Source organism: Lissotriton vulgaris, chromosome 9, assembly GCF_964263255.1.
Source record: "Lissotriton vulgaris chromosome 9, aLisVul1.2, whole genome shotgun sequence".
Lineage (NCBI taxonomy): Eukaryota > Metazoa > Chordata > Amphibia > Caudata > Salamandridae > Lissotriton > Lissotriton vulgaris.
In genome coordinates, this window is record NC_141697.1 from 1,184,381,105 (window position 1) to 1,184,405,608 (window position 24,504).

The 24,504-nt window shown below is 43.9% G+C and overlaps 1 protein-coding gene across 1 annotated transcript in view; it reads left to right on the plus strand.

The window, feature by feature from the left end:
* Nucleotides 1-24,504, plus strand: part of LOC147692994 (cullin-associated NEDD8-dissociated protein 1-like) — a 211,529-nt gene that overhangs the window by 92,842 nt on the left and 94,183 nt on the right. Inside the window, exons 6-9 of the mRNA XM_086939235.1 lie at nt 2,388-2,493; nt 6,791-6,939; nt 13,766-14,049; nt 15,587-15,728. Coding sequence (XP_086795361.1) covers nt 2,388-2,493; nt 6,791-6,939; nt 13,766-14,049; nt 15,587-15,728 — 681 coding nt within the window. The remainder of the gene's footprint in view (nt 1-2,387; nt 2,494-6,790; nt 6,940-13,765; nt 14,050-15,586; nt 15,729-24,504) is intronic.

Sequence of the window (24,504 nt, forward strand, 5' to 3'; positions counted from 1 at the left end):
CTAATTTTTCCTCTTTCTCACGATAGAGCCTTCAAAACTACAGAAACCTGTCTTATTATGTATATCTTTATCTTGTATATTTTTGATCTCACAGGACTCTTCTCATGTCTAGGTTCACTGGCCTCTTTCTTCTCATGACTTCTTTATTTCTTAGGTTTCCTCAGTATCTTCATGGCTCTTCCCAGACAAGGCTTCCCTACACATTGTGGATGTCTTGACTGCTGTCTCCCTGTGTCTACGTTCACAGGCCCACCATCTCCTTTTATTTTATTTCCCATGCTTTCATTCATTAGCCTTCGGGCTATCATATCTTTCATGACTCCTTTAGCTCTCAGAATCCTCCATTCCCTTCATGGATTTTTAGCTCAACTCCCTAACCTGAAGCTTCCATATTATATAGCACATGGATCTTCTCTCTTTTTAGTTGTCACATCTCACAGTGTTTCCCTTCTCCTGATAGGGTTCCACTTACTTTCTTAATGGCTTGTAGTTCACACTTTTAGTTCACAGTCTTCCCTCTGCTCTTTTTTGTTATCGTTCAGTTCACTGGATCTTTAACTTTGTGTCTTGTTGTAGTTGTCATGCTCCCACTTCTCATGACTTTCGTATTTCACAGGGCTTTTTCTTTTACTTTTGCATCACTTTAGTTCACATGGCTCTCCATCCTTCTTGGAGCTTCATTTGTTTCACTACTTCAGTGATCTTTCCTTCTACTATTCACATCAAAAGGCCCTTTCATATGCACCCACTTTCCTTGGCACACATGTTTCCCATCTTAATGTCGCTTCATTAGCTCAGCCTAATTTTATTGTTCAGCTCGCTGGTGTCACCATTTTGTCCTGTGTCGCCCTTCGCTCCTGAGGCTTTCCATCCACCTCATTGCATCTTTGACATTGAGCTCTCTTCTTTCTCTTTATATGGTTATTTAGCTCAGATGATTCCAGACTCTCATCATGATTTTACTTCACTTACATAGCTCGTCGTTCCAGTTGCGGTTTACTTAACTCGCATGCATCTCCTTCTCATGGCTTCATTAGGTCACATTGCTCCCATAAATCTTTGTGGTGCTATGCAGCCCACATTGGCTCTCCATTTTCCTTGTGGCTTTATGGGTGCACACACTTCTGCAAAATCATGAAGCTTATGCCACGCATTCCCCGTTTATTTTGCTTAGATGACTCTCCTGCTTTGTGGCGTTTTCACACACAAAGCATTATTCCCATTGTTTAATATGCCGCTCAAACTTAATTTAGCTTACATGGTCTCCACATCTTTTTTGTTGTCTTGATTGCCTGGAGAGCATTTCTCTCTCCTTTGTGCCTTATTTACTCTGCAAGGTTCTTGTTTCTCCTTTGTAGTTTTGAATAGTTTGAAGAGCATCCTTTGTTGAGTTTGGAGTGATACTTGCAGGACAATTGCTTCTTGTTAAGGACTTTGTTTTACTTGCAGGACTATGCCTTCTTGTCTGCTGCTTTACAAAGCTTGCATGGTTCTTTCATGTTTATCTGTGATTTTAATGTGCAAGTGCCTGTTTCACATCTGTGATTCTGTTTAATTGCATTGCTCTCCCTATATAGTTTTGTTTATCTCGTAAGGGCACTTCATTCTTGTTATTCACATTCTTTAGTTCTCAGGGCTCTCCTTTCATGTGTGCCATTATTTAGCCTGCAGTACTCTTCTTTCTTTTCTGTGGTAGTGTTTAAGTTGTTGTTCCCTTTTACTTAAGGTGATTTTTAGTTTATAATTCTGCATCCACCTCTGTCTTTATGAATGAAGTTCCCAAGATAGAGCATCCTTCGGGGTTTCTGTCTAGAGTAGTATAATTTCTAAACCCACAGCAGCCTTTAGAGGGTGCAGAAAAGGAAATAAACTGGAGAGGACATTTTAATCTTTTTTGGTATGTGCTTTTGAATCACACAGGTTTACTGCCACCTTAACGAATTGAGTCTAGGATGCCTCCTAGAAGGGCAAGTTTTAGGTTCTTGCATCTGCAGGAAACCCTTCGGGTTACTAGTTGGGTGGAGCAAATGAATGATGGGACACATTAAAACCAACCCAGGATTGTTACTCAGAAGGAAAAAATAGAACATACAGAGAGCAGAAGCAGAACTGTTGTATGACTTTTATTTTAGATGACCATAAAGCAGTGGTGTTATGTGTCTTAGAAATCTTCTGACGGACTCATACAAACAACACATACCTCAGACATTTGTCCATTCAAATAAAATGTTTTTAACTCCTGGGCTTTGGGCTCTTTAGGTCACTGCCTGATTCACTTGTTAGTTGGGAGCAGTAACAGACCTTTTTCTGCCTCTGTCCACTTCCTCTTGCATTCTCAAACAACCGTTCTTGCTCTTTCTTTCTGTGTTTTTCTCTATGTTGGACAGGTGATCACCTAGAGAAGATGATTCCGCTCATTGTGAAATACTGTAATGTGGAGGACGATGAGCTTCGGGAGTACTGCTTCCAGGCATTCGAGGCTTTCATAAGGAGGTGTGTGTGCCTGTGTGTTTATGTATCTGTGCACGTGTGTGTGTGTGTGTGTGTGTGTACGTTTGGTCTACTGTGCTTTGCTGGATCGGCCACCGAGAGGTAATGCCATTAACATAAATTATAAGGGAACACTAGGAGTCTCCCCAATAGATATATCTTTTCTCTCATGTACTCTTAAGCATTGGTTGCAGTGTGTCACAAAAAAATTTCCTTGATTTATATGTTCAATTGTGTATTCCTAATTGTCTCAGTTCTTTCATTGAGCAATCCCAGTTCCTCGACTCTCACCAGGCAGGTTTCAGACCAGCACACTCCACTGAGTCAGTCATCTTAGCAGTCATGGACGGGTTAAGGAGAGGGCCTGACAAAGATCTGACTCAGGCTCTGGTACGCCTGGATCTATCTGCCGCTTATGACACGGTTGATCATGGGATCCTGATAGACCGTGTCAGTAATGCTGGCATACAGGGTTTGGCTTTGAAGTGGATTTCCTCCTTTCTCTGTAACCGTTCCCAGGCAGTTCAGTTCGCCTTGCCAACTTCTCGGCCAAGAAAATGAATTTGACTTGCGGGGTTCCTCAGGGCTCCTCCCTCTCGCCCCTTCTTTTAAATTTATACTTGCTTCCTTTGATCTGGTCCTTGCGCCAAAGAAGGGTCGAAGCATTTAATTATGCCAATGACCTCTAGCTGGTGTTTGACATTGACTCCTCTAACACCTTAGTCTTCAACTTTCAGTCCACCATGAGTTTTATCCACGATTGGATGTATGCCAATCAATTAAAACGTAACCCTGATAAAACCGAGTTGATCCTAACTGGAGGAATGGCCAATCCCTGGAACTCTATCTTCTGGCTCCTGCTCCTAGGTAGTCCCCCTTGCCCAGTAGGATCTGTAAAAAGCCTTGGGGTTATTATTAGCAATGACCTATCTATGAAACCCCAGATCAGCGCGGTGGTCTCTGCCTGCTTTTTCCAGCTTCGCAGAATCCGTAAGATCTGCAGTTTCCTGACCACCGAGGCCCTGACCCTAGTCACACTGGCCCTGGTCACTTCCCAAATTGATTATGCCAACTCACAAATGTACTGCTCTTCTGAGCTCTTCGTCCCCACCCATCACTGGACCCAACACCTCCACTGACCTTCAGTCCAAAACCCTCACACATTGGCTTACCACTGCGGCCGACTCTGTGGCACCTCTAAAACCTGTCAAGACAAGGCGCAGACATGATGCCCAAAAGTGGTTTACCGCTGAACTTAGCGCACTTAAACTTAGTCTTCGCCAGGCTGAGAGACACTGGCGCCGGGATTATTCCCCTGAATCTAAAGAGCTTTTTTCGCTTCGGCTGAAGGAGTACAAGAAATCAATTACTGCGGCCAAATCTTGCTATTTTTCAAGCAAAATCTTGAACTCCTCCAACAAATCTAAAGATATTTTTTCCATAGTGGACGAACTATCTAACCCGGAAAGAGTTGCCCTAGCCCCCCTCCCCTCCCAATCCCTTTGCGATTCCCTTAACCAATTTTTTGTCGAGAAAATCATCAAAATTAAAACCAGCATTTCCATTCCTCCACCGGCTCCCACATCCTCTTGTGTTCCTAGTTACTCTCACACCCACACTCTTACTCACATCCCTCTCATTTCAAAGGATAACTTTTCGTCACTCCTACACAAAGTCTCCTCTGGCTCTCCCAGCGATTGTTGCCCCCCCCCCGGTCCTCCGAGAAGCCTTCACCTCTTGTCCAGACCCCCCCCCCTCGCTCTTTTGAACAACTCCTTGACCAGGGGGGAGGTTCCTGGACCCTTCAAACAGGCTGAGGTGGTCGCCATTCTGAAGAAACCCTCGGCAGACCCTTCCATCATGAGCAACTATCGCCCAATCTCCCTTCTTCCTTTTCTTAGCAAAGTTCTAGAATCGCACGTCACTCAGATTCTCAGTTCTTTTGTGGAAGACTCCGGTGTTCTGGACTCCCAGCAGGCTGGATTTAGACCCGCGCACTCAACAGAAGCCGTCATTCTTTCTGTCATGGAGGAATTGCGCAGGGGAGCGGACAGAAACATCTGCCAGGCTTTGGTCCTCCTGGATCTGTCGGCCGCCTTTGACACGGTCGACCACGATATCTTGGTCGACCGTGTCGGAGAGGCCGGCATCCAGGGTACCGCCTTGGCCTGGGTCAGCTCCTTTCTGACTCAACGCCATCAAGCTGTCAGACTATCCCAGTTCTCTGCTTCCCAGGTCAAACTTACCTGTGGTGTCCCGCAGGGTTCTTCCCTATCCCCCCTCCTTTTTAATTTGTATCTTTCCCCACTTATCCGTGCCCTCCGGCAGTTCAATGTCACAGCGTTCAACTACGCTGATGACATACAACTAATCTTCAATATTGATGCCTCTGATGATTCCATTTCTACTTTCCAAAATACCCTCTGCTTTATCAGCAATTGGATGAGCTCAAACCATCTGAAGCTCAACCCCGACAAGACCGAGCTGGTTCTTGTCGGGGGCCCTTCCAACCCCTGGGACTCTTCCTTCTGGCCAGTCAGCCTCGGCAGTCCACCCCGCCCGGCCAACTGTGCCAAAAGTCTGGGAGTCGCCATCAGCAGCGACCTTTCTATGATGCCCCAGATCAGCGCGGTAGTCTCCTCCAGCCACTTTCAATTAAGGAAAATTAGGAAAATCTCCCGGCTACTTACTTTTGAGGCCCTCACCCTAGCCTTGCTAGCGCTAGTAATATCGAGGCTCGACTACGCCAACGCGCTCTATGTTGGCATTCCAGCCTACCAGCTTAGGCGGCTTCAGCTCATCCAGAATCAGGCTGCCCGCCTGATTCACTCTCTCCCAAGAGATCAACATGTCCGCCCCCTCCTGAAGAGCCTCCATTGGCTCCCGGTAGCCGCCCGCTGCAGGTTCAAAATGGGCTGCATCATTTTCAAATCCCTTGCCGGTCAGGGCCCCCACTTCATCTCTTCCCTTCTTCAACCCTATGTTCCCCCTCGCACTCTCCGGTCTTCCCAACTGGCCCTGTTATCCACTCCCAGATACAAGAGGAAGAAACATGGCGGGCTTAAGTTCTCCTTCCTGGCCCCCACTTTTTGGAATTCCCTCCCCCTGCCTCTCAGACTGTCCACTCCGTACCCCAAATTCAGATCTTCTCTCAAAACTTTTCTTTTTACTGAATCTTACCAATAAAACGTCCTCTGTTGCTTCTTCATCTGCTCTCTTCATTATGGCGCCAAGAAACCTAATGGTGTTAGCCGCGCCTTACAAATTTCTTTAACATAACATAACATAACACACTCTATGTCGGGATTTCTGCATATCAACTCCACTAAAACTGGTACAAAACCAGGCAGCCAGGCTGATCCATCATCAACCTAGATATCAACATGTCAGCCCCTTACTGAAGATCCTCCATTTGCTCCCGGTGGCTAAATGATGTGCCTTTAAACTGTGTTGCGTCATCTTGAAAGCACTTGCTGGGTGTGGCCCAGCATTCATTTCCTCTAGGATTCAGTGCTATACCTACTTTCGGGAATTGCGCTCCTCTCATCTGAACCTGCTCTGTATCCCCGCTTTGAAACGGAAAAAACACTCTCCCTCATATCAACATGTCAGCCCCTTACTGAAGAGCCTCCATTTGCTCCCGGTGGCTAAATGATGTGCCTTTAAACTGTGTTGCGTCATCTTGAAAGCACTTGCTGGGTGCGGCTCAGCATTAATTTCCTCTAGGATTCAGCGCTATACCTCCTTTCGGGAATTGCGCTCCTCATCTGAACCTGCTCTGTATCCCCGCTTTGAAACGGAAAAAACACGGTGGTCTCAGATACTCAGTCCCTGCCCCGCAATTCTGGAACACTCTCCCTCATGGTCTGAGATCAGTCACATCCTACCCTCAGTTCAGATCACTTCTCAAGACACTCTTATTCTCCCAGGCATTCAAGTAACGTGTCTGTCTTGTTAACTGTTGCCCCCCCCCCTCTCAACGCCATGAAACCGCTTGGTGTACTCACACTCTACAAGTGTTTTTAACATAACCTAATATTTCTAAGAACTTTTTCTTGCCCCAATACTGGAATTTAAAGGATACAGTGGAGGTGCATTGTCTTATTCCGAGCAAAGTTTAGATATTTCTGGGGAGCAGCGGGAGCTCAAAGAATTGTTGTCGGAATGCAGTGTGTCCCCAGAGCACACTCTGTTAACATCGTTTTTGTGCAGTGTAATAGTAGAGTAAATGACATTCCTTATAATGTATGGATGTAGATCAGGTACATTGACTGGACCACCTGTTTGTTCTGTTTTCAAGATGCCCCAAGGAAATCTCACCTCATATCCCTACGGTGACGTCTTTGTGCCTGAGGTTTATTGCCTACGATCCAAACTACAACTATGACAGTGAGGATGATGAAGAGGAGGAGGCAATGGAAACTGATGAAGGAGAGGATGAAGATCAAGGTAACAGCCACTGCTGAGCCATTGTTGTGTGTATAAGATAAAGAGCAGAAATCAGTTATTATTCTTTTTCACTTTTGTTTCCTTCCTTTCGGCTCCAGAGAGCCTTCTACTGATTTTGAATAGATAGATGATAGCACTTGTTGCTTGTTACCCGTCTGCACTTTTGCAATACTGCCCGATGCATTTCTTGCAGTAAATGAGTGAGTACATACAGCAAAAAATGTGGCTTGTCGGTCCTAGTGAATTCCTGTCTTCCTTAATCATGGCTGCAAGTTGGTTGTACTTCTACTGACTGATACCAAGATATTTATTTTCTCCACAGGATATCAAAATAGTGGAAAATAACTCAAGGCTAGGAAGCAATATTTTTTTACATGAGGCTTTTCGAGCCTCGTCGTAATGAGACCCTCAGTGCCTTTGTATGTTGTTGGAATTCAAAGTGGCCAATGTATGTGGCAACATTCTAATCAGGCTTTGAACAGCAAGTCATGATGAGAACTGAATGACAATCAAATAATGTATGTTTTCGTCGATGAGGAAACCACATTGGGTCTTTTTGTGATCAAGCACAACTATTTTCTGTTCACAAGTCGGTAAAGAGGTCTGTGAATGGTGATATTGATAGCTCAGGCATGGCCAAGCAACATTGCTACTCAGAGCTGTGGACGAGGTTTTGGAGAGACCGATTCACATCAAACGGGACAAGTGTCTACTTTCCAGAGACCAGGGATGCGAGTACTTCATCATGAGGCAGGTTTACTCCATGTGACAGGCTGGTTGCTCATGAGCTAGAGTATTGCACATTGAAAGTTCCTGATGATTCTTGGAAAACACGTTTGCAAATGGATTTGTTTTTGTAATTGAGCATGATCTAACAATCTATATCAAATATCTATGGACTGCCATCAATTTTGTCTTTATCTATTGCTCCTAGTTACTTCTGACCTCAAGTATGCTTTCTTCAAAGCACACTTATCTGCTATCACTAGATTGTTTTAGAAAACCAGAGAGAGGGAGTTCTTCTCATAAAAGATTATAAAGGAACTTATGAGGAGTCTTGTTATTAATATTCCTAACTATTAAAAAGCAACACCAGCTTGGTTCCTTGATAAAGGATCCATTTGATCTTACACAGGTCTACCATTCATCACCTATCCTGAATGACTGCTTTTGGTTGGCAATAACGTCAGCCACTCAATAGTTGGATAAAACATTTCTGTATCTCACTAAGGGCCAGATGAGGGTCGCCCAATACCTGTCGGTAACGGCCGAAATGTCCAAATTTCGGCCGTTACGACCGGTATTCGGCTACTGAGATGTAGGTGGCCTAAATTACAAATTCGGTAATTTACCGATTAGGGGCCAGATGTAGGTAAATCTTATTTACCGACTCTAAAATACCGAAGTTTACCGATTAGGTATTTTAGATTAGGTAAATAAGATGTAGGTAATTATTCGGTAATTTTTACAGAATCTGAATGATTCGGTAATTACCAAATCGGTATTTACCGATTCGGTAATTGCCATTGATTCCTATGGGCCTTGAGGCCCATAGGAATCAATGCCAATTACCGAATCGGTAAATACCGATTCAGTAAAATTATCGAATTGTCAAGGGGGACAGGGTGTCACTTTGACACCCTGTTGCACCCCTGATTCTGGCTTGTGTGCCATGTGACCCACATACATACCCCTAGGGCATGTATGTGTGCCACATGGCACAGGTGTACATGCACAGATGTGCATGTACACAGGAATAGTATTTGGTGGTAAATAACGAATTCTTAAGGGCCTGTGGCACTGTTTTAAGTGCCACCTACATCTTGATTTAAAGAATCAGTAAATTTACTGGTTCGGTATTTTACTGATTCGGTAAATTTACATATTCTGTAAAATTTAGGACCACTACATGTCAAACACCAAATACCGGTCGGTAACGGCCGAAATCGGCCGTTACCGACCGGTATTCGGTGTCCTACATCTGGCCCTAGGTATTTTAAGGAATCTGTAAATTACCGATTCCTTAAATTACCGAATTTGTTATGTAGGGAGCACTCAAATGAGTGCATTGCATAGGTAAGGATTCGGTATTTACCACCAACTACAAGTTGGTGGTAAATATCGGAAACCTTTGCAAAAGCAATTATTTTGCTTTTACAACAGTGCGATGTGGCAGACATACATGCCTTTAGGACATGTATGTCTGCCACATGTGCACCCATGCACTATTCAGGGGTGCAACAGGGTGTCAATGTGACACCCTGCCACCCTTGAATGAGTTCCCCATTTTACTGAATCGGTATTTACCGATTTGGTAAATCCAATTCATTCCTATGGGCCTGGAGGCCCAATGGAATAAATGGGAATTACCGAATCGGTAAATACCGATTGGTACATACCGAATAGTACAGATTTGGTAATACTTACTGAATATTTACCTACATTGCATTTACCCATTCTAAAATACCAAATCGGTAAAATTTGGTATGTTAGCATCGGTAAATCAAGATTACCTACATCTGGCCCTAAGAGCCTTAATCGCGTTTCTCAGAACTAACCCCAGATTCATGATTATGGTTCTGTCAACGTTTAATTTGAATGAATAAGGAGGTTTACCTACTTTTACAAGCAACATCAGCAGCAGAAGGGACATTGCATCAATTATTGCCTCAAATTCTGTTTGGCTAGAGCAGAAACTTTCTGCCGATCAGACCATATTTTTGGGTCCTTTGGCCAATTCAAGAGAAGAGCTTTGTCAAACCAATACATCTCGAGATGAATTGTCTCATGCACTTCTACTGCTTTTGCACAAAGAGGACAGCAGTTGCCAGGCAGTTGCAGAGGTTCCTCCAGCAGTAGAGTAGTGGCAACCAGGCCCTGCTAACATGAGTATCTACTAAATACATTTGTAGAGGCTCTATGTGGAGTTCTACTCACTCCTTCTCCAAACACTGTCACGATTTGCATTGCAAGCCAGATTTGTCATGTGCCAAAACCTGTTTGCTTAAGGTAAGACTCATTCTCACCATATAGCTGCTAAATTGATTTGCTTATCTATAGTGAAGCATATGACATACCTGTAAATTTATTTCTCCAGCATTGATATCTTTCATAGATTCATGTGCTACCCACCCTCCTCCCCTTTTCTTAAGAGGCTTAGTTTTGTACCTTGACGAGCTAAAAAGATCTGGCAGTTGGAGCCTAAGGGGAGCAATGAGGGTCACTCTTCTCTCCCCCTCATTGGCTAGAGTCCAGGCTATATCATTTCTCTGGCTCTTTTCAATGTTAGGCCGTGCTATTTAACATTGTTTTACCAGGGCTTCCCAGCACGAGGATGGGGAATAATGAAGCATGTGAATGTATCAAAGATAGCGACAATGGAGCACCGTAAATGCAGTTAAATAACTTTTTCTTTCTTATTCTATATTACATTATGTGAACTGATTTTTTAGTTTTTCCTAATATAAAGGATAAAGTGGTAACCATATTTCTCTTCCAGGGGATACTCATCAATAGTCATAAGCACTGAATAATCCCCTCCTACCTGCGGGGACCCCGGCGCATATACAAACATACATATATATGTGTACGTTTAGCTAAAAAAGTATGTAATACCTTCAAACATACATATATACATATATAAACATGCAGCCAACCATAACTCAAATAGGCTAATATTCAAAATTACATGATTTTTCATTAACATGAAGATAAAGTCATATATTCTTTCTGTGAGAGAGAACACTTTTGTATCTTCTCTTTAGGAAATGATTTACAAATTATGTGCATTATTTGTTGTTGTTGTATTTGTGCAACTTTATAAAATGTTTTTTACAAAAATAAAAACAATGAAGAGAGTTTTCTCCATGTGCTTTGCCACCAGCCTTGGCACCTGAAAGTGAATAGAAAAAAAGGAAAGATGACCTGCCTTCTTTTCTACCCCTGCTCATAGAACATTAAGAGAAAATATGTGGTAATCTGCCTCATTGAAAAAGATACACCTTAAACAAGCATTTGCAATGCAATAGGTCTCGCATTATGAAAGTTTGAGCTATTGGTCTTGTAAATGACAATTTTTTAATTTATGTGTTGGTTTTGAAAATAGCTAAATTAATAGCTTTGTCATTTACAATGCCAATAGTTATAACTTTCGCAAATGTGACACCTATAGCATTTGTAACGCAACATGTTTAAATAATTAATACTTAAAAAAAGTGATTGTAATTTATAATAGTAATAGATTAAACTTTTGTAAATAACTTTTGTGAAGATTATGTTCAGTGTATTTTATTGTGATGAAAATCCAAGAACAGAAGTGAAATATTAACATCTTTTTGTGACATTTGTAATAAAGCTTGAAACATTGAGAGAACATATTTGAACCAGTTGTTGTTGAAAGGTTGCACAGATTGATGCTGTGATGGCGCGGAGTGATGTTGTGGTGGTGCTGAGTGATGCTTTGGTGGTGCTGAGTGATGCTTTGGTGGTGCTGAGTTATACTTTGGTGGTGCTGAGTGATGCTGTGGTAGTGCTGTGGTGGTGCTAAGTGGTAATGTGTTGGTACTGAGTGATAATGTGGTGGTGCTGAGTGGTGCTGTGGTTGTGCTGAGTGGTGCTGTGGTGGTGCTGAGTGGTGCTGTGCTGAGTGATGCTAATGTGGGGGTGCTAATGTGGTGGTGCTAGTGTGGTGGTGCTGAGTGGTGCTGTGGTGGCGCTGAGTGGTGCTGTGGTGGTGCTGTGGAAGTGCTGTGGTGGTGCTGTGGTGATGCTGAGTGGTGCTGTGGTGGTGCTGAGTGGTGCTGTGGTGGTGCTGAGTGATAATGTGGTGGTGCTGAGTGATGTGGTGGCACTGAGTGATAATGTGGCGGTGCTGAGTGGTGCTGTGGTGGTGCTGAGTAGTGCTGTGGTGGTGCTGAGTGGTGCTGTGGTGGTGCTGAGTGATAATGTGGTGGTGCTGAGTGATGCTGTGGTGGTGCTGAGTGGTGCTGCTGGGCCGGTTGCTAAGTGGTGCTGTGCCGGTGCTGTGGTGGTGCTGTGCTGGTGCTGTGCTGAGTGATGCTGTGGTGGTGCTAATGTGGGGATGCTGAGTGATAATGTGGCGGTGCTGTGGTGGTGCTGTGGTGGTGCTAATGTGATGGTGCTGAGTGATAATGTGGTGGTGCTGAGTGATAATGTGGTGGTGCTGAGTGGTGCTGTGGTGGTGCTTAGTGGTGCTGTGGTGGTGGTGCTGAGTGATAATGTGGTGGTAGTGAGTGATAATGTGGGGGTGCTGAGTGGTGCTGTGGTGGTGCTGAGTGATGCTGTGGTGGTGCTGAGTGACCACCACTCAGCACCACCACAGCATCACTATGGAGTGGTGCAGTCATGGAGGTCAGCAGATGCGTTAAGCAAGACCTCTAGAACTGTTTCTGGATGTGGAGGCAGGGCAGGGATCTGCGAAAACCCGGGAGAACAAACAAGCACTGGCAGTCTTGCTTGCCAGTGGAGAGCGAGCGATGCAATTGCCTGAAAACCAAGACGTGCACTCCCATCAAGTGCTAAACAAGTTATTATTTTAACTTATAGTTGAAATAGTAGTTCCATTACGTCAACTGTGAAAGGTTACGCCATAGCAAATCATGAGCGAGGGTATGGTTAAGGGGAGGGCAAACACAGAAAGGCGAGGAAGTCTATAAAAATAAAAGCTCTTGGCAATGCTGTGGGGAGGGGGGAGGAGAAATGCGAGACACGGCCTGGCTGCCGTGAAGTGGAAAGCTGTGGGCGGGGGAGCGGATCCCCTTGAAGTGAAGCTCTCGGAGGCAGGCGGCTGGTGGAGCAAATGGTAAGCGCTTTCATGAGCACATGCACTCGATGTAATCCGCCTGGTGGTTTCAGAGCTTGTTTTGCCCTCAATATTCTCGTCCTATTTTCGCTTGCGCAATTAATAGGACGAGACCTAAAAATACACCATTTAAGGATGAGCTGTGGATTTTGGCTGATGCCACCATTGTATGGATGACCACCTACGTAGGAAAACGTGAGCCAAAATAGTAAATGCCATGGCATAAGGCGCAGATAGCTATGCTTTTGGTCCCCCAGTAAGTAGGGGAATGTGGGGGGAGAGGGAAAGCCTTTCACGCAGGTTACCGGAAGGTGAAGGACAGTACACAACAGGTCCTTTTGCAAAAGTTTTCTCATCCGTTCTTAACTGAAGTGACTTGCTGCTAATGATAATCATAGTCCATAAAGTTGATTCTGTACACTAATTGCAAGTGAACAGCTAAACATATGAACCTAGAGAAGAACTAGCGAAAACGTGCTGCAGTCAGTTGTTATGTGATAAGCTGTATTGTACATGCAGCTGCAGTGTTTTAAAGACTTGTGAGCTGTCATCCTCTCGGGTGAATATGCCAGATTGTGCCCAAGGTTATAGATTCTCACATTGTTTTCTTCTTCAACTATTCTTTTGAAACAGTCACATTTCAAAGATTGCAGTCGGTTGCATTTATTTCCAGTAAACCTGTGGGTTTTAAATATGAAGATTGTCTTCCTCTCCCCCCGTCCCCCTCCCGCCGATCACTACATTTCCAGAATACAAATATTGTCTTCTGCACCCACCAACCTAACAGCTTTCCTCCCACCCTGGTTAGTCCCCACAGTACACTGCCACTATAGAGATGTGAAATGGGGTACAAAGGAACAGTGAAAGATACTAGTGTTCAGATTTACTAACGGCTGCTGGTGTGGAGCAGGGGAGTATGTATGTGTTTGTATGTTTTCCACCGTGTGTAACCTAGATGCTCACACTCACCCATCCTCCTTTGACTAGTTCGGTTTGTCCTGTTAGATAGTGACGATGAGTACAGCGACGATGATGACATGAGCTGGAAAGTGCGCCGCTCAGCAGTTCGATGCCTGGAGGCCCTACTGAGCACCAGGCACGACATGCTTCAGGAATTCTACCAGAATGTGTCCCCAGTCCTGATCAGCAGGTTCAAAGAACGAGAGGAGAATGTAAAAGCTGATGTCTTCTGTGCCTACATTGCCCTGTTGAAGCAAACACGACCTGCCCAGAGCCGACACACTGCCTCCGACAAAGGAGATGCGTCTGTCACCATGTTGCGCAATCAGGTGGGTGTGCTAAAAGTTGCTAGTTATTGCAAACATCCTTATTCTATAGCTGAAGGTGTGCAGAATTTATCACCAATTGGGAGGTGCGAAACTGTGGATCTTATGCCATACTGCAAAGCAATAAACCCCTTCCATCCCAGAGTAACTGTTAAAAGAACATTACATTCAGTCACATACTGCACACTGGTCAGATATCAGTTCTGAGTGCTAATACTGTTAGGATGGGGTACTCAGTGATGACCTCTGGTAGGATATGGGTCTTCAATGACTGGACACTTCTAACATAGTGGTCTTCACGACTGAGCACTATTAGGCCAGAAGGGTTGTGGTATTGTCTTTCAGATGCAGAAACTGTTGTGATTTGGGTCATCAGCGCCGGATGCTGCTAAAATATGAGTTGTCAGGCCTAGACACTGCTAGGATATAGATCTTTCACAGCAATTACAGAAAATTGATTCTCAGGAACTTCTCATAGTAAGTCCCTAGAACATGGAGCTTATGGCCATGGTGGCTTTAGCATTTGCTAGAATCTGGGTTTGCAGCTGTATACACCTCTATTATATAAGACTCCTTTAAATGCATGTGGGGGTTGTGTCCTGCAAAATGTTGGCATAGGTGTAGTTTTTATGTAAGTACTGCAAGGACGTTTCTTTGGATCCCAGTCATTACTATGTAGCATACCATTTCCCACATGATTTAAAACATGACACCTATGACTTGTATGCTGTTCTAAGCAGTCAGTAGGTAGATCATATGTGATATATGTGTAAACTTGTATTTATTTAATTTATTTATTTATTTATAAAATTTCTAAAGCGCACAAATACCTTCCAGTGTCTCGGCGCTAGAGTTCACAGATTGCAGAGGATTTCCATTGACAGTTTACTGATTGAAAAGCCAGGTTTTGAGATATTTTTGGAATGTTAATAGTGATGTACAAACGATTTCTTTGCCTCAGACAACCTGTCTTCAAGTGATGTAGAACTCCTCTTGATATTACATGAACCATTGATGTGAATAAAATGTGGAGCTCTGTTTTATATGAAGTATTCGGCACAGCACAGACCGGGTCCAGCAAGTACCAAAACACTTTTCAGAGAACGTTTTGTGTTAACAGGAGAATCTAAAACTTCTGTTCATAAGCATCTAGACAATTATACATTGGACCTATTTACTTTACATTGTCCATAGTTACGATTTCACGTATAGGTATAGTATAAGTATAGGTGCAGGCATTTTAAGTATAGGTATAAGTATAGCTTACGCCTTTAACCATCATCATGGAGTATTTTTGATTCAGTGTCAGAGCCAGGTCTCAATTGAACTGGAAACGGTTACTACATTGACATGCAAGTTTATCTTTTTCTTAAGCCTTGTGATTTCTCTACCAGCAGTTTTTGCTAATTCTTTCCATTCTGAACATACCTTGTTTCATTGGCTCAGAATTGATAGGGGGAATGGACTGTGGGTGGATAACATCCCTGTGTAAAACACTGAATGGGATCTCCTGCTCTTACATGTTGTGCTTTGATTGCAGGTTCCAAGCATAGTCAAGGCCTTGTATAAACAATTCAAAGACAAGAGGATTAAATCCAGACAAGGATGCTTCAGCCTGCTCACTGAGTTAACTAATGTTTTGCCTGGCTGTCTGGCTGACCATATACCTGTACTAGTGCCTGGTAAGAAATCTCGATTTGTTGAATAACCTATTTCCTTTATTATTTTACATTTTTAAGACATGACTCTCAATTACATTTCTCTGTTTCCTTTTTTCTTGTTTGATAAACATAAAGTAGTGTTTCCTAAATGCTCTCAAATCATCAGTTTTAAAAACACGCAACTCATTCTTTCAAGAGTATATTTGGTTACTAGGGGAGCTTCCTAGTCAAATATGTATTACAAACTTATCTCTCACTGCTTTGCCTTTTCCTTTCAGAACACAGCAGTCACCTACTTTATTGGGAAACAATACGGTTGTGAATAACTATCCTGACCAATTACCTTTGAGCAGATAGGGTTTAAAGCCTGAATTTCTTTGACCAATATGCACATCTATTATCAACACATTTTCTGTTAGTGCAGAAAATCTCATTTGATAAAAACAGAACATGACACAGCGCCTTAAGATAGTCACAAAGGAGATAAAAGTGACTCTATATAGCTGGGCACTTGCTTTTACTTTGTGCTGCACAGATTAATGCAATAAAGCACTCTATCTGAACCCCACGACGTGGTCTGCACACACATATATATATATATTTGACTGACATACAAAAGTGCAGTCGTATTAGCATGTCAATGTTGGTATGCAGCTGCATTCTGTTACTAGGTGTCTAAAGCAATGGATTTTTGGGAAGGGAAGTGGCATTTCTCCTCATCTTTGAATTCTCTACAGTGCATGTATGGCTTAGCAGGCTACCTGACTTTAATTATTCACTGTTTTTGTGAGGGTCTCAATTTTGCCCTCGGACATTAGCATGTGTTTCTTACTAGTATCTGCTCAAATATTATATGCTATTATAGGAAAAGGCATCGTTATTTGTAAACGCCAAGCATGGATAGGTCGGAGTTTTTTTCCTGGCACTTGTTTTATGTTGGTTCATTGAGGTTTTCCTTATTCTGAATTTTTGTGTAATGAGTATCGCTGCTTCTCCAATTTCGTCGTGAGGAATGAAACCTTGGAGCTGAAAGTGGTTGTTTCTTTAACAAAATGTGTACATATTTATTTCAGAAAGCATAATTAATGTGTCCTTGCAAAGAAATGCTGACCAGTCTCTTGAGTACTATATACGCCACTACGCAGGAGGTGGATATTACCACTGCTAAAAGTAATGAAAATTCGTAGATGTCGCCCTGCCTATCTGGCGCTGCAATTCCTGGAAAATAATTTAATGACAAAATCTGTGGCACAGTATCTAAAATTATGTATTAGGCACCGCATGAACTTATAAAATAATACTGAGTTTCCTGTCTAAAACAGATTTTAGCAAAATGTTTTTAAAGAATTATTTTAGCACAGAACGAATTAAGTGTTTTTAAAAATATTTATTGTGTTCTTTGTACTTTTATGGCTTTCACAAATGGAAACCGAATAAAGACGATTTGATTTGATTTGATTTGAGTACTATATTGAAAACACAAATCTGTTTCGAGGCCGTTTGCCTTTGTTAATGTGCTTCATGCCAAATAACACACTTGGGGTATCGCTTTTATTGAGTGTTGGGAAGATCAAATACTCGGTTACCCAGAAGAGGCTGTTTATAGATTGACTTCCTCTGAAATATTCCAAGTCATCATGCTGGGAATCAGCCGGTAGAACATTTAACAGAGCAGTATGAAAATGTAATAGAACTGCGTTTGTAGCCCATCCACTTCATTATTTGGCCAGCTCATTCACTTCATTGTTTGGCCTGCTCTTTAGCCAAAGCGGTGGAGAATTTTAGACCTTTACTTCCCGTAGAGACCACCATTCTTCAATCCTCTAATTGTACTCTATTTTCTACTGCTTTTCCAAGCATTTCAAGAGAGTAGGTGCTGCACCAGTGCTTAATTCGATCCGGTAGTTGCATGTGGATTCCACCAGCTCTTACTTTTCCTCATCAGTCGTTGACTCACAACAAGAGAGAAAAACAAATGTGGAGTAAAGTAGGAAGCAGAAAAAGACAGGTAAACAATGACAAAAAGGAGAAAGCAGGGATGAAATAAAGGGATAGGAAGTGTATGGTGGGAGAACAAAGAAGCATGAAGTAAAATCCGGACACTAGGCCCTACCCTTGTGTGGTATAGGTGCTACAATATACTCTTTAGCGTCATTGCAAGTATTGATGGACCACTTTTTAAAAGAGGTGCCCGAATCTGTGGATCTGTCCTATTCTGGAAACAGAAACTCCTCAGCTATGCTAATCTCCGCTCTCCTGCTAGCAGCCTCATTGTTCGACCAGTTCTAAATATAAACCCTCCAAAAGGTGCAGAGCACCCCAAGGCACGCTTGACCCAACAGTCCGCTCAAAATAAGGAGGATGACGCTTCACTAGAGACTCCTGCATCCCATGGTCACAAAGATGAAGATGCAGATGGCAACGCGGTGATACCCATTATTACAACTATGTTCTACCAGAATCGTGATCGCCTTAAGCTGCGATAAATGATTTCTAAATATTATGCAAAAAAATGCTTGCATACAGGAAACCGTTTTGTTACCTTTTTATAGTGTTAATAATGGACACAACACACAGTAGCATTGCGACATAAATATTTTTTAGTTTCCAGTTTTAAAAGGCAGCCTAGCATAGAATGCAATCTGCCCTGCAGCATTAAGCAGCCAACAGTGTCTCCGTTCCCTTTTGCCAGCTCTGTAAATGGTATCTTAGAATATTCATCTGTTGCTGCATACATTTCTTTTGTATCCATTTTCTTTATTTTCCATCTTTTACGCTTTTACTGAGCACTTAAATGCTTAATCATTTCCTGAAAGCTTGATGTTGAATTTCCACTCTTTTTCCTCCTATTTTATTTCTGTCACCAGAGACCCAGATTTGCCTTAAGGAAAGTGTTCAGAGTTGATCTTCTCAGGGAAACATAGCTTTTGGACTTGTTTTCTGAGGAAAAATACCTTTTTCCTCCAGTACCCAGGGCCTGAGCAGCGAAGGGGCTATGAAATAGTATGCTTCTACAAAGGTCCTTTCTGAGCCTGTCTTATACTTCAAACATATCCCTCAGGGTGTTTCTCTCCATTTTGTGAGCCTGTTGACATTGAAGCACATATGAGAGGGAGTTCTTAACAGATACAGAGGATATCGGAAGGAGTTTAGGACATATGTTCCAAGCGCTGGGATACTCCCGGGTAGCCGTGTGCTATACAAGAACAGATTCAATTCAATTCAATTTAGGACATCAGAGGAGATTATTGAAGATGGATGGTCATGGGGTAACCATACAAGAATTACAGATCATAAAAGTGAAGCAGGGTATATTAGCAAACTTTTGTACATGACTACAACATGAACGTCCATCAAGAACATTGTAAAACACATAAAGAGAATGATTACCAGTAGCAATCCTTGTACTCCGGTCAACATTCGGCAAGGAAAAAAAGCAAGTCTCCTAAATATGAACGAGATGTCCTGCATTTAACACAGATCGACACTACAGACTTTAGAATTCCCTGAAGTGATGAAGCTCAAAAAGTCACACTTTATCTGGTGAAAAGAATGGGCATTTGTAAACAGCGTATGTACCATCTTATCTGTTGAGACAACATAATCATATCTGTGATCCAGGAATTCGCATTGTCATGAGGGACACTTTGACTCAATAAAGATGATTTGGTGACAATCAGATTTCTTGTGATCTAAGGGCCACATGCATCAACATAAAAACCAGTTGCAAACGGGCAGATTTGCATAATCTGCCCCTTTGCAACCGGTATTTTAGCATTTTTGTATTTTGAATTTGGGATGCATCATCTCAAATGCAGAAATCGCAATTTAAGGAATCGCAAAACTTGCTATTTTTTCTATTCAATTCAATAAAACTTTATTCGTTTTTTTACAACCATAAAAGTATACAATTGTTAACAATGCCTTCAATAAAATAAATATATACAGTTTTAAAATCATTTTCTAAAATTCACAAATACATTTTGATCTCCTCAAGGTAGTGTGTTTCTATTCCCCTGGCTTCTACCCTTTTGTGACTCATTCGCCTCGTACCTATACACCTGATCATCTCAATTCTCAGTGCATTTAAGGGCCTCTCTAACTTTCTTTTTATATTTTCCCATGGCACAAGCTAGGTCTAAATTAATCATTTCCACTAAAAGGTTTGCTGCATGCATCCTATTTTTAATATCATACTGTGCTTCTGAATTCATATCTTAGCGTAGATCACCGCCTAGTGTTGGGTCCGGATGTTTGCACCTTGTTGTCTTGGAAGAGTCTTCTAAGTATCACAAGATAGGTGACTCCTCCCCTGGACTACAGTGCGCATGGGCATCTTCTCCATTTTCAGATTGTTTTTCTCCACCATTGGGTTCGGATGCACTTCGACAACTCCAACTTCGGGACCGAAGTTTTTTTACTTTCTTAGGCCAAAAACCTTATACTTTCGACTGTATTGTTTCCGCTCGGTACCCCTCGACTCGTCAACTCTTTCCAACTATATCTGGTAGTCGACTCGGGCCGTTGGGCCTTTTCAACGCCACGTGGGCCTCCTGCCGATGGAAAGGACCCAGTTCAAAAGATGCCCACAATGTTGATCCAAGTTTCCACATAGCGATAAGCATACAGTATGCAACAGGTGCCTATCTCCGGGGCACAATGAAGAAAACTGTCCAGCATGTGCTCAGTTCCGGTTGAAGAAAACCATCCTGAACCGAAGAGCTGCTCGACAAGAGATGCAGCGACAGGCACCTGAACCGGAATTTTTTATTTTTTTTTAAAACCTTTATTGTACCTTCTTACAGTTACACAGCATGTCGCCCACAACCCCGAGGGGGCGGCCGCTAAATGGAAAGAGATAGCAATGACAGCCTTGTGGAATTAAAGTCCATGTGGTGAAAAAGCCACTGTAATGAAAGGCTCGCCACAGAAATAAATGAAGGTCACTAGCACACGTTTCATACAAAGTAAATGAGGTTTTCGTTTTCCATTTTTTGATGAAAAATAACAAAAGAAACAAAAGAACAGCAGGAAATCACAGTGCGATCATTGATAAATAACATTGCAGGATAGCTATAGGAAGGTCTCCAGGACAGGATAAGGTGCCGTGTATTATCTAGGAACCAATGTGGAATGTGTAAAAACTACCACCCCCCCCCCCCCCCCACTTCCCCCCCGAAGGTCCCTCCACCTCAACCGCTCCCCCTCACTCCATCCCTCCCTCATCATCTGAGTCTAGCGGATCGTCCTCTGGCAGAGGATCGCAAATGTCGCCTCGGTACACATTCCATGGGGACCACACCTTATTCCACTTGCCCGGACAGGCCCGACTCAAGTACACCGCCCTTTCAGTTACCATTGTTCTGTCCATATTCATGCACCACTGTGACGTTGTTGGAAGGTCTGCCGCCCCCAACGCTGCGCAATGTCCCGCTTCGCTACCATCATTCCCAGTGTTACCCAGAGTCGACCATGCCGGGACAGATCTGTCGGTTCCCATATGTTGAGGAGACACCGCCTTGGCTCCTGGAGAACCGAGAACTCTAGCACCTGGGATATAGTTCGCGATATTTGTCGCCAATAATTTTGTATGCGTGGGCATTCCCAAAACGTGTGAAAGAAGGTGCCCTCATCCCCGCAGCCACGCAAGCAAAATGGGTGTGGAGTTCTGTGGATGCGGTGTAGCAGTGTCCTCGTGTAGTATACCCTGTGAAGGACTTTTAGCTGGACTAGCCTCATCCTAGCCGATATGCCCGCCTCTTTTGGGGAAGCCAGAGCCTCATTCCACTCATACTCATCTAGGGCGCCCACCTCCTGTTCCCACCTTTCCTTGAGGGGAGCCAGAGGATCTGGCGAATTGTTTAGGAGCTTACGGTACGTCAAGGAAGTTGCTCTCTCCACCATGAAGTCGGTCAGAAGGCGATCCTCCAGCGGGGAGGACTCAGGGAGAGTCGATCCGGAGGGGATGGCCGAGAGCAGTGCATGGCAAATCTGCACGTATCGATATTATTCGTGCGGCCCAAGGTCATATATTTCTCTCAGGCGGGTGAATGAAATAACATCCCCCCCGCTCCCACATGTCCCCCACTGTGGAGATGCCGATGGAGTCCCAGTGGGAAAACCCCTTGCTGGTTCTCAAATTGCCCAAAGCGCGTGCGTCCCAGAGCGGGGTGAGTTTGGTGAGTTTACCCTTCCATCCTAGCGCAGCTGTCGCCGCGTGCCAGGTGTCCACAGTGACTTTAGTGGGTCCTATGAGCAGTCTCAACTTTCTCCGATCATAAAGTGGGGCAAGTATGTTATTGGTGCCCAACTGCGCCCTGTCTGCTTGGAATGCCGGGTCAGACTGTGGGGCGTGTAGCCACTGATTAATGGGCCTGAGTTGTGCTGCCCAGTAGTACACGCTATACTACATCCCGATAAGGCTACGCCCCCGCCGGTTCTGTATCCTACATTAAAGATAGTTAGCCTTAACACTCGCTCGCTCCATTGCCATCACCTGGAGATCTACAGCATGCTTCAGGATAATGACATCGATATCCTGACTCTTTCAGAGACCTGGACGGGTGAGAATTCAATGCCGGATATCATCGCCGCTCTCCCAAGCGGATATGATGTGATGTGGCACAACCGCCCAGGTGGCGCACGGGGAGGCGGGGTAGCTATCTTCTATAGGAAGACCCTGTTAGTTGAAAAGTTACTATCTGGAGAAGTGTGGCTCACGGTGTAGAGCAGGCAGACCCGGAAGCTGAGGTCAGACCCGGGACCAGGGTTCAATTCCCGACGCGGCAGGGTCTTGAGCTCAAATGTCCACGGACTCGATAATTCTCGCTTCGGTGCCTGCTCTAATCATGGGTTCTCACTCTGCAACTCTGGGCATTAAGCTTGCTTAATCTCCACAACGGCCCCCTGCGGCGGGATGCCTGGCTTTCACCTTGGGGATGCCCTGTAGGGGCTATCTCACAGGGAAAAGCCAGGACGGGTTCCCAAGGCAAGCGCCGGGAAACCTCCGGGTAGCTGTGCGCTCAATAAATGCAATTATAATAATAATAATAATCTGAGACAATTGACCTGACTGATGTGCTTGGGGTAAAGGTCACTGTGCACGATGTGTGCTGGGTGATCTTGTCAGTCTACCGTACGCCCAATTCAACTCCACTCTTCAATGATCTATTCTGCCCTATTATATCTGACTTATGTTCCAGATATATGAAAATCCTGGTAACTGGAGATTTTAATTTACATTCGGATAAACCCAACTGGGACCTACCCACGCGCCAGCTGGACACATTAATGTCTGCGGTGGGTTTTAAACAAATTGTGGATGTTCCCACACACGAAAAAGGTCACACTCTTGACCTCGTGTGGACCACAGATGCCAGTTTAACCCTTAAAGACGTAGCCCCTTGCATCTGGTCTGACCACCACCTGATATCCTGTGAGGCCCGCATTAAAGGCTGTATCACCAGCTGTCCGCCTGGTATCAGGAAAACCCGGAAATGGGCCGAGGTTGATCTAGCATCCCTGACTAAGGCGCTCTCTGTAACATCCCAGGCCGCTGATCTGGAACGCAGCCTGGATCGTGAATACTCTGATCTAACCAGGAGCATGACCCGGGCAATTGATCAAATAGCGCCAGTGAGATCACAGCAAATAAAGCGATCCGGTAAAGGGGCTCCTTGGTTTACGCCAGCCTTAAGGGAAACAAAAAGAAAGCTTAGAGCTCTGGAAAGAGTATGGAGGAAAACCAAACAGGATACTGACAGGAAACGCTATAAAGCTTCCCTTCAACAATATAAAAACCTTATGACCCAAGCCAAAGCGGACCACTTCGAGTCCCGCCTAAGTAAGGCAGCGAATATTCAGAAAGAGACCTTTAAAATATTGGCAGAGTTGAGCAAAAAAACAGATAACTCTAGGGCTCCTATTGACTGCAACACCTTTCAGGCCTACTTTTTAGAGAAGGTGAAGATCATCATCCAGGAGATAAAGATTGGGGTGGGATTGGGGACTGCTATAACATCAGCATCTGAGATCGTGACCGACTGCTCCCTTGAAATATTTCCAGAGATGGATGTATTGATCCTAGAACAGCTGATGAGTAAAATCAAATCTGGCTCCCCAGCTGATCCGTGCCCACCTGAGATCTTCCGTGTTGCGCGCCCCTTGCTGGAGGAACGTATCATCTTCCTCCTCAATAGATCTTTAGATACGGGGTACTTACCGGCTGAGCTCAAGGAGGCGCGTGTAAGACCTCTATTGAAAAAGTCTGGATCAGATCCTGCGGTGTTAAAGAATTACAGACCTATTTCCCAGTTGCCCTTCCTTTCAAAAGTTCTTGAGCAGCATATATTAAAGTCCCTGTCCCTCTATCTGGAAACTCATCATCTACTCCACGAGCGACAGGCAGGTTTCCGTGCTCATCACAGCACCGAGTTGGTGATGCTATCGGTGTTGGATGAACTAAGAGGCATGGCTGACTGCAAGAAACCGAGCGCCCTGATTTTGCTGGACTTATCAGCGGCGTTCGATACTGTCAGCCATGCCTTGCTTTTGGATAGACTGAAGGACTTTGGGATTAAGGGCCAAGCCTTTCAATGGTTGCAATCATTCCTTACAGGAAGGACCCAAAAGATACAACTGGGAGACGAAACATCTGAGATGGGGATTTTAGAGTGCGGGGTGCCACAGGGGTCCGCCCTGTCCCCGCTTCTATTTAATCTCTACCTGCAACCATTGATTGCTTCTCTGGCCACTATGGGCTGTAAAGTCTATAACTACGCGGACGACACGCAACTGC